Genomic DNA, 10874 nt, shown 5'->3' with positions numbered 1-10874 from the left:
TAAAAAAAGAAAAAAATTAAGATTTACTAATGCTCATTTTCCCACCTTCCCTTAATCTCCTGCATTTCGGCATCAACCCCAATACCCATACTGAACCTGTTTTTGTTGATGTCACCATGGCTTTCATGCTTGCCCTTATTGGTCTCCTTCCTGGACTCCTTCTCCTTGAGCAGCCTCATCAATATCCTTCTTGCCTCCCTCGCTGCTCGCCCTTCCTGGGTGATCTCACTCCCTCTGCTGGTTTTAGGAACATTGTACACAGGGATGATGTCCTAAACTCTAGCTCCATCTGCTGGCCGCTCCGTCTCACACTCAAGTGGTCCAAAAAGGAACCCCTCCTTCCCAGGCCCTCCCCATCAACTAATCCTCCCTCCTGGGTCCATGCTCTCACTGGGGGGCACCCAGCTACCTCGCTGCTCCAGGAAGTCACCTCTGCCCCTTCACTGCTTCTCACACCCCCAGGGCCAAACTATCTTTGAATATTCTTTTTCTATTTCAGGAATCTGTACATGCCCCAGGTCACCCAGACCCACGCCTACTCTTCCCCCTTAAGTCCCAATCTTTCCTGCCTTGGGTGACTACAGTGTCCAGCTAACTGGGCTTCCTGCATCCTGTTGACCCCCCCCCCCCACCAACAAAGCCTTCACTCCATTGTTGCTAGGGTTATGTTCCAAAAATATAAATCCAATCATGTTGTTTCCCTGCTTTCAATCCTTCACTTGCTCCTCACTGCCTATCTGACAGCAGCTAGGTTATTAACAACATAGTTCATCATGTCCCACCCACCTGCCGAGCTCCTCCTTCCAGTCCTCCTCCCATCTGTCTTCTATGGCCACTGCCACTCCAAATGGGAAAAAAAGGTGGGGAGGAGGTGTCTCAGAATAACACTCATCAAACAGCCCTAATTGGTTCTAATGCGTGTTACCTGGAACCCGAAAGTCCTCCAAATTTACATTAAACACTAGTCACACATTTTCTGACTGTCTCAAACCTACCTGAACGTTCTTAATTTTTCTTGAAAAAATAAAATCATAGTTTGGATCAGGAACCCTATTTCTATGCAATTATTCACTATCAAGTTTATATGTCTCTCAGGGTCCCCTTGAGAAACAAGCCAAGCTATTCCTTCATTCTACCCAGTTGCGGTGTTTATGGAATAGGGTTTTTCAGCAGATATATCCACCGTATGTGTGTGTGTGTGTGTGTGTGTGTGTGTGTGTGTGTGTGTATCCATCTCCAAATATATATATATATATATCCATCCCCATCAAATACATATATATCCATCTCCCCTCAAATATACATACATACATATATATACATATATATCCATCTCCACCAAATATATATAGATCCACCTCCTCCAAATATATATATTTGGAGGTATATATATATGGAGATAGATAGATCTCCATCCGCACCAAACACATATATATCCATCTCCACCAAATATACATGTATTTCTCTTCTTCGCCCTCTAAGCAAACAAACCAACACCCTTGAACGTCCACCAGGAGGCGCCGGGGGCGTCGCCAGACCTGCGGTACCTTCACCGTTGGAGAGAACGCGAGGGATGCAGCAGCGATGGAACCCGGCTTCCTTTTTCAAGAACCAATGTGAGGGAAAGGAGCAGAGCCGCGTTATTTTAGGGAGACCTTGTCGCACTCCCCCTCCCGCGGGTAGGGAGCGTCTGGGATGTGTGCGGGCCCCATGGAGAGACGCTGGCGGTGGCTGCGGTGGCAGCTCGGGCTCCTACCGCGGCTGCAGCCGGCGGTAATCCGACCCCGCGGGCGCGGGGATTGAAGACGCGCAAGGGAGAGCGGCGAGCGGCGAGCTGCGAACAAAAGCCCTCGGCGCGGGGCCCAAGCCCCGGACGTGCGGTGAGTGAACCCGCCCTGAGACCCGGGAGCGGCGGGCACTGGCGTGGCCGGGCTAGCTGAGTCCCCAGAGCCCACCTCGCTGCGATACGGTAGGGGGACTCGGAGGGCATCCAGGGGCAGGTGTCGGAGCTTAGATGGGGGTGAATGGTGCCTTTAGCACGTTCAGACTTGGAGGAGATCGGGTGCATTTGAGAGGACCCAGGCGCCTTCTCCATCCCCAGCAAACACCGGGGGTGGGGGTAGGGGGGCCAGCATAGCTCCCAGCAAGCTCTGTTCAAAAGACAGAACAAGAATCGAACACCTCTCCCGGGCAGGCCTTTTGTAATTAAGGCATTTGTTTCAGCCCTTCCATCAGCCCCGGGCACCGGGGCCTGGGTCTCCTTTGGCAGGGGGCAATCATGTAATATACATCATGTAAATTTAATCATACAAATCACAGGGCCTCTGAGCCTAATCCCAAATAAACTTCTTCCCTAGGTAAATGGGGTCCTCGCAGCCATGCACTTTGAGGATGAACAGGCCTTTTTTTTTTTTTTTTTTTGTTCCTGCAAAGCTGCATCCCCGGTCCCCGCCTAAGCTACAAACAAATACACTAATCCTCCCGGGAATCCTCCACCGCCTCCCTGGCCGGCTACTGCCTGCACCGCGATCTTTTCATCTTAACTTGCAGCAGGAAGGAGATGCATCCAGCGGGCCAGACGCCCTGGGGAGCCGGGCCCCAGGCCCTTGCCCCGCACGCCCGGGCTGAGGAAGGTTGAGGCTTTTCCGGTTGCACAGTCTCATCCCTCCTACCCCTCTCCCGGACCCCCCTCCACCTTCGCCTGGGTTTTCAGGGCATTGGTATTATGATTTGCTTCCCACCGGGCCTCTGAGCCTAATCCCAAAGCTGATTAAGTTGGGGGTGGGGTTATGTGAATGGGGCGGGGGGGGGGGGGACTGCTCTCATGTATTCCTCGATGTCCCTACCTTGTCTTGCGCAGGGACTCCACAAAAGGACAGGACTCAGCCATGGTGGACCCGGTGCCGGAAGAGGAAAAGGAGGGAGCCGAGCCTGAAGGTTCGGATGGGGACGCAGCCGCCGCACCTGGCCCCCCCGAGGCACAGGGGGCCCAGCAGCCCGCCGCCTCCTCGGCCTCAGCCTCGGCCTCGGCCTCGGCGGCGGCGCCCCGCAAGGCTGAAGTCCCGAGCGCAGCGGAAGAAGGCGGGCGGCGAGAGCAGTCTCCGCTGCTGCACCTGGACCTCTTCAACTTCGACTGTCCGGAGGCTGAGGGCAGCCGCTACGTGCTGACCAGTCCCCGCTCACTGGAGGCCTGCGCCCGCTGCGCAGTCAAGCCCGTGGAGCTGCTGCCACGGGCTCTGGCAGACCTGGTGCGCGAGGCCCCGGGCCGCTCCATGCGAGTGGCTACCGGCCTGTATGAGGCCTACGAGGCGGAGCGGCGCGCCAAGCTGCAGCAGTGCCGGGCCGAGCGAGAGCGCATCGTGCGCGAGGAGAAGCGGCGCCTCTTCACGCCCTTGGGGACTGCGGCCACCGCCGCCTCGGTCCCCGGTGCAGCCGGCAGCAGCAGCAGCTGCAGCAGCGCCAGCCTCCCGGGCTCGCCCGCGCCGCGCGCCACCCGCAAGGCCTCTTCCAGCCCATCTCCGGCCCGGACGCAACCACCGCCCGCGACTTCGCGGGCAGGTAGGAAGAGCCACTCGCTAGACTCGCTGTCCCGCCGGCGCGAGGGCGCCCTCAGTTCTGAGTCTGGCGCGTCGTCGTCCTCCTACAGCGGGGAGAGCCTGCGGGAACTGCGCTGGCCTCCGCGGGCCTCGGCCAGGAACAGCTGTCCGGCGGGCTCCGCGTCTTCCGCCCCCAACCCCCTGGGCCGTCCTTCCGCCCTGGCCTTGGTGCCGCTCACAGGCCGCAGCTTCAGCCTAGGTGACCTGAGCCATTCTCCGCAGACGGCTCAGCACGTGGAGCGAATCGTGCGCCAAGTGCGCGCCGAGCGGGGCCTGCGCGGGGTGCCGGACCGGGACCGAAAGATCGCAGCGCTGATGCTGGCGCGCCACCAGGAGGAGCGCCTGCTGCTGGAGCAGCGCGCCGCGGCGCACGGCCAGTGGGAGCAGCAGCGCGTGCGGGCGGAGCAGCGGCGGGAGCGCGAGGAGCGGGAGAAGCAGCGCGCGCTGGAGCAGGGCCGCCGGGCCTGGGCGGCGCAGGTGGAGGAGCGGCGCGGCCGTCGCGGGCGCGAGGAACGCGAGGAGGCGCGGCGGCGGCAGCGGGAGTGCGAGCGCAGCGAGGAGCGGCGGCGGGAGCTGGCCGAACGCCAGGGCCTGCTGCGACGGGAACGGGTCGAGCGCGCGGCCCGGGAGGATCGGCTGCGCAAGCTGCAGCAGGAGCAGAACCTGAAGCAGCGGGAGGAGGGCCTGCAGGAAGGGCGCGAGCGGGCCGAGCTGGTCCGCAGGGAGCGCGCCCAGCGCGCGGCCCGCACCAAGCAGCGGCAGGAGGGCCAGCTACTGCGGGAGAAGCGGGAGCTGAGCCGGGCAGAGCGCGCGCGCCACGAAGCGCTGCTGCAAGGCCGGGCCCGGCAGGAGCGCGCGGAACGAGAGGGCTTGCGGAGCTCCCTAGAGGCCAGCTTGGGCCGCGCGCAGGAGAACTACGAGCAGCTGGTGGAGCAGCGCGCGCGCGAGCTGCGGGAGCGGGCCCGGCGGGAGGAGCTCCAGGGCCGGCGGGCCAAGGAAGTGGCGGAGCGCAAAGGGCGCGAGCACCAGGCGCACCTGGAGGCGCTGGCCCGGGCCGGGGAGCGGCGGCTGCAGCACGCTACGCAGGCAGCCGAGGAAGCTGTGCAGCAGAAAGCAAGGCGCGTGGGCCAGAGCCGGTTGGAGAAGGAACGAGCCCAGCGCGCCAATAAGGAGAAGGTGGAGAGGGACGAAGACTCCCGCCGGCGGGAGCTGCTGCAGGCCATCGGGCGCAAGCTGGAGCGGAGCGAGCAGCTTTCTCGGGAGCGGCGGAGCGCACTGGAGACCGCCCGCTCCACGGCCCGGGCCTCCTTCCACGTGCGGGAGAAGGTACGCGAGGAGACCAACACGCGCTCCTTTGATCGCATGGTGCGGGAAGCCCAGCTGCACGCCAGCCTGGACCGCAAATGACCACCGCCCTGGGCTGGCCAGGCTGCCAGGCTCAGCCCTGCGGGGCCTCCCTTGGCGTTTATGACCAGAATAGGGGAGTCTTCGGTTGCAGCTCAACACCCCAGCCTCGCCAGGGTCTTGACCAGTGAGGCAACGACAGGACAGAGAGACCTGCCAGCCCACCGCCTTTTAGAAAAACGGACTTCATTTGAAAATGACAGAGCACAATCTTTAACCACATCCACCGTGGGTGGCTCCCGCAGCGGCCCTTGCCATGCTTCCCAGTGTGTCTTTGGGGTTGGAATAGAAAAAGAGCTGGGAGAGGGGGGCTGAGTGGGGACAAGGTGGGGGAGGGCCTCTGTAGGAGAGGGTGTAGCGGTGGCCGCCGCCTTCTGCAGCAGTCAGCCTAGGCACCTTCCGCATATTGTTGTCTGGGGTGACATTGGTGTCTGCAGCTGAGGTGGCCTGGCCTTGGCTCCCCTCCATCATTTTAAATAATGGCAAGTTGCACAAAGCTCAGAGGCCTCGCAGAAAAGCACAGCTCTTCCAAGGTGTTGGACCACACCAAGGGACGCCAAAAGTGATTGGTTTTTGTATGTTTGACTTTTAATCTGCCACTTGAGCAAATTCTGGTCTCAGTTATGATAGGTTTTCGGTTGATTCCCTTAGGCTTTCTAGTTAGACAATCATCTGCAAATAATGATCCATTTGTGTCCCCCCCCCCCCTTATTCTCCCCAGTGACAAAAGAAATCGGTTGGTTTGGTGATGCTGTTTGGCTGTAGTGGAAGCCCCCAGCCCCTGGGGGCGATGAGTTCCCTAGGCAGCATCATTCCCCCCGATTCTGTTTTCTTGCAGGGTAGCTTCAGGGGAGGTCATGTCTGATGCCCACCTCCCAGTGTGGAGCCCACTCCTCGAAAGACAGCAGCCATGCCTTACGAAGCAGAGCTACCTACCTTATGTGCCTGCCCAGGCCGATCCTGCCTCAGTTTCCAGCCCTGGGTGCAGTCCCGAGGGTGGGCCCAGCGAGCATGGAGCTAGGTTCCCTCGGTGAAGGAACCATCCAGCTGCCCTCAGGGTAATCTGTGGTAGCTAGCCTTGCCGCTTTGCTGTGGAGAGTTGTGGCCGCTATGGTTGGTAGTATAGCTTGCCCTCCTCCCTCACATGAGGAAAAAGAGAATGTTCCCCCTTAAGGTCCTGGTTGCCCCTCACCTTTGCTGAAAGTGTCGAATCATTCTCTCCGTGCCTCACCTTCCCCACTGGCCAGACGGGGCTGTCAGTACTCTTCTCCTGGTACCTCAAGGTCTTCTGGATCCAAAGCACCGCCTCAGTATTATTTGCTGGTCTCCCTTGTGCCTTTCTTGACCTGGAGTAGAGAGGCAGGAGGGCTGCCATTGGCCTAGTTCGTTTCTGGGAACATGAATTCCTGGGCATTGGAAGGGGCAGTGCGTCACAACAGATAATCATTCAGCTTCTAGGGAAAAATATTTGCAAGACCAGGCCACTCCCTGGTCCAAAAAGTCCCACTCAGTTGTCTTCAGGCAACTTTAATGTCTAGAGTGCTTCCTCCCCTTGAAGCTGAAATTAGCCCCCGGCCATATCCACCCGCTGACTCTGCCTTCATCACAGAAAACATTACATTTTACATTAAATCAGGATCAGGAAATAAAAGTTACCAAAAAATAAAAATAAGAAAAGAATCAGGGTAGAGAACTACTATATTAGACATGTTTCGTGTATATTCTGCTGGACAGAATTGTCCCTGAGATGTCTGGTATTATACACACACACACATACACACACTTCATCCATAGCCCCCTTCCCCAGTTGCATGCCAGCAGGTGCAAAAGCATTGTGTAGAAAGGAGCAATATTTCGGTGTTACACAGAAGCTGTGCCAAGGTTTATTTCTTGAATGGCTGAATTTTCTCCTCTGATTTTCTTCTTGTCGGTAACCAGATTATCAGTGAGCTAGCTGGAATAATTGGTATTGTCTGTGAGTCAGGGGCATTTAACTAAAAGGTTAATTTGATACTTACTGGTTCTTACCTGTGGCTCCTGATTTCCTAGAGAGCTTTTGAAACCTGAATAGAAAATTCCACCTCAAACTACTTTCTTCCAAAGTATGTGCATTCATTTAAGAAGGACAAAATCTGATTTTCTGGATAACGCACTGAAAGGTACACAGGTGATCTTACCTTGCCCTCTGTTCAGTTTGTTTGCTGACTTACTGAGTGACTCTGGATAGATCACCTCTCTGTGCCTTGGTTTCCCCACCTGTGGAATGGGTATCATGACTTCGGCCCTCCTCAGCACTGTGAAGATGAATCAGAATCAAGTGGTTTCTCAGCCCTATGACTTTAGACCTGCAGGTGCAATGGCCAGACAGAAGGGATCATGTGACTGGACTATGCCCAGAGAGTATAACGTACTGTTGTGATCTAGTGCAGAAAAGAATGGTCTCAAAAAGCACATTGCTGCTACCTGGAATTTAAATAAAGCTTAAAAAAAGAAAGCAAATTGCAGATCATAGTGTCACATGTGACGCAAAGGCCCAGGTCTGAATCTGAATGTCACCAAATTAGAGGTTTGCACTTAAGAGAAGAGCACCGTGTAAAGGAAAAAAAAACTTGGATTCCAAAAACAAAAACAAAAACATCCCAAAAACAAACAAGAGAGAGAGATCCACACAGCTAAGTAAAACTAAAACAAAAACAGAAGCCAAACATAGTCATCGTAAAGAATGATTCTTCTAAATTTCAGACCATCCTCTAGAATATAGACCCATCTCTGTATCCTAGGATAAATGGTCATGTTGCCCTTTGAGGAGGAGCAATTTCCAGAATCCTTTGTTGGGCCCTTCATTTATATTCTCTTTGACATGATACCAGAGAGAAGTGGTTCTTATTCTGAACCACAGCAAGGGACAGTTGGAGGGTTGGGGGGCAGTGGGGATGGTGGGTGGAGAAAGGTGCATTTCTCCTAATGTAAACATTTTAACAAGTGCCCAGAACTGACCTCAGAGCACCATGCTGGAAGTTTTCTCACCATCCAGGAAATTGCAGCCCCAAAGCCGTCTCAGACCTTCATATTTGCCTTCTTGGAGCGTCCCCTGGCCCTGAAAAGAGAAAACGTGAAATGGAATAAGAAGGAGTGGGAAGGGTTGGAAGAAGGCTTTGTTTGGTTCATTACCGAGGAAACAAGCAGGACAAACTGTTTCAGGTAGAAACCTCGGTGAAGCTAGCCCAGCGCCCTGCTCAAGCAATGACCAGTGCCTACACCACCTCCGGACAGGAAGATGGACGTTTCCCTCCAGAAGCACACAGGCTGAATCTTCAAGGGATTTGCCAAACGTGAAGAGTGGATGGCGGAGTGAAGTCATATCATAATGCAGTTTGTGTTCAAGCTCCTCTGTAAAGGTCACTAGTTATCATTCTTCGCCTTTAAAAAGTCCCTTGAAACAGGGGTGCCTGACTTTGCATCAGGGGCTGTATATTGTTTAGCGTCAAATCCCCTCTAGCTCACAGTTTAGCATCTCACGTATGGTATACACATAAACACTAGATGGAGAGAGGGAGGGATAGATGGTAGATGGCTGGTGGACAACTGACTGGTGATCCGAGGAAATCTGTGAAGGATAGATTGGCTGGACAAGCCTCCATTCATTTGACAAATTTACTTTGAACATCTGCTGTGTGCCGGGCACTGCTTTTGATGCTGGGAAGACAAAGTCCCATCCCTGACCCTAGGGACCATTGATGCTTCACGGTCATGAGCAGACATCTATCTGTATGTCCTCATTGGGGTTAACTACCTTCCCACCCTGGTATCCATCCACGGGCAGATCTGATGGTCTCTTAGGCAGTAACTTCAAGGTTTTTCAGTTTTCTGAGGACACACCATCTGCCAACCATGACACCAGCACTCAGTCCCTGTTGTTCTCTTTCCCTTGATTAACAAGGAGCCTTGATTAATCAGGTCGAATTCATAAGGTCATGTACTTAATCAGTTTTAAATTACAGTCAAGAGAGAGTGAGAATAATTACCTTCAAGGATGTTATTTGTCATGACGTTAACAAAGACAGCATAAACAATGATCGTCAAAAAAAGAAAGGTAATGATCGTCAGAGAATGAGCCTCAGGCCGTGCAGAGTCCCAGATCACCAAAACAGGGTACCAGCTTCATCATTCAACTGTTGGTGCTGAGACCAGAAACTCAACATTTCGGAAGCATTTCCAGCTTAAAAGTTCCAACAGAAAGAGATTTCGGATCAATACTAAATTGATGAGAACGGTTAGTGAAGTAAATATTCTTCTTAAGACTTCCAGGTGATGAAGGTTGCCCGCAGGTTGCTCTGTAGACTTGCCTTTTCTCCACCATACATCTGCCGTCTCCAGCCCGTACGTCCCCCGGAAACATTTGGCAGATGAACACAGGGAAACTTGGCGTTTCTTGACAGGGCCTGGAAAGCAGCTTTCAGGGACCCAGCAGATAACTCTCTGTTCTAGAAATGTGGTTTGGGCCCCATAGGAGATCCACATTTGGCTTCGGTTGTCTGATGCAACACCTGCTGTATTCTGACCAATCATGTGCTTTCATTACTGGACTGTATAGAAGAGCACCTGGTCTGCTCACCTGTGTCTGCTGTTCCACAGAGCTCTGGTGCTCCCTCTGGGTGCACCTCTTCCCAGCCCCAGCCATCCCTTCACATGTCCCTTCAGACTGGGCCCTGGTGCTGCTTAGGCTTCCCATAGGTCAGGGCTGGGACAGAAGGTGGGGTTAGTAGCCAATGTTAGGACATAGAGGGGAGGGTGGTTTCCTTTTGAGAAAGAGTGATGATCGTTGTTTGCCCTGTTGTTCCTTCCTGATTCATCAAATACTGTCGTGTCCCATGTGAGTACAGACTTAGTCCAAAGTGATTTTTAAATTAGCTGCCATTTTGAAGTGTTCATGCCTTTCTTCCTCTCCACGTGTACAGTTTTGGTGGCATGTTCTTGTGTCAGACACTTGCACAATTCATAGGACTGTCAGAGGGTAGATCCATACCCACTCCTGTGTTTGAGTGTGTCTGTATGAGCACATGCGCGCGCGCGCACACACACACACACACACATACCTACCAGTCCCAGCATCCGCGTTCCTTCAGAGGGAGGGAAATGGTGGGTGTATTCTTCCAGGGAAAGCTAAGCTCTGGAGAAACTGAGCTGCCCCTGGGTAGGGGTCCATTGATCCCACCTACCTCCAGCTTCAGAGCTACTTCAGGCTCCAGCCTGTAAGCACAGTGTCCATATTTCCAGAGCCCAGCAATGAGCCACGCGGGTGACCAAGCATCTTCATACTGCCGCCATACTTCTTTCCCTTACTCAGTGTGGCAGACTGGCTGGGAAATGGAATTTGGATGCCAAAATGTTGACATTCAGAACATGTCAGCATGATGGGATGACTAAAATCTACAAAGTTCTGAACATCCAGTCCATGTGGCGGCCATAGCTTCAAGGCAAAGAGTTTGGCAAAGAAGCAAGTATCTTGACTTATTCAGACTCTTACCTACTGTTCCATGGGCCCCTCTTGTCATCTGTAAAACGAGGACAACAGATCCTACATGGTAGGCGGCTGTTAAATGAGTTAATGCTTGGTAAGCAGCTCAGTCCCTGGGAAATAACACTCAGTTCATGGATATTGTTATTCTGAACTTGGGTAGAAAGGGAAGGAATGAGGTAGGTCGAACACCAGCCAAGTGGTCCCACCGGACACCAGGCTCCGATGGTAGCCCTTTGCGTTTGTCTGTATCCCTTGCTGTGTGACAATCCCCCAACAAATCTGAAGGAAGGGGCTCTGGAGTAACGGTTCCCCTAGTGATGTGCTGTAGGCTAGGTTTGGGGGAGGGAGGGATT

At 54.1% G+C, this 10874-nt stretch overlaps 1 protein-coding gene across 1 annotated transcript; it reads left to right on the top strand.

Moving 5' to 3' along the window:
• Nucleotides 1–2864: 2864 nt before the first annotated feature.
• CCDC177 (coiled-coil domain containing 177) lies at nt 2865–5003 on the top strand (the record flags this gene model as incomplete). Its single annotated transcript, XM_080808644.1, has 1 exon — nt 2865–5003. The coding sequence occupies exon 1, from the start codon at nt 2889–2891 to the stop codon at nt 5001–5003; it is 2115 nt and encodes a 704-aa protein (XP_080664770.1). The 5' UTR covers nt 2865–2888.
• Nucleotides 5004–10874: the final 5871 nt, after the last annotated feature.

This window comes from Martes martes, assembly GCF_963455335.1.
Source record: "Martes martes genome assembly, chromosome: 7".
Lineage (NCBI taxonomy): Eukaryota > Metazoa > Chordata > Mammalia > Carnivora > Mustelidae > Martes > Martes martes.
This window is presented reverse-complemented; position numbering and strand designations above follow the sequence as displayed.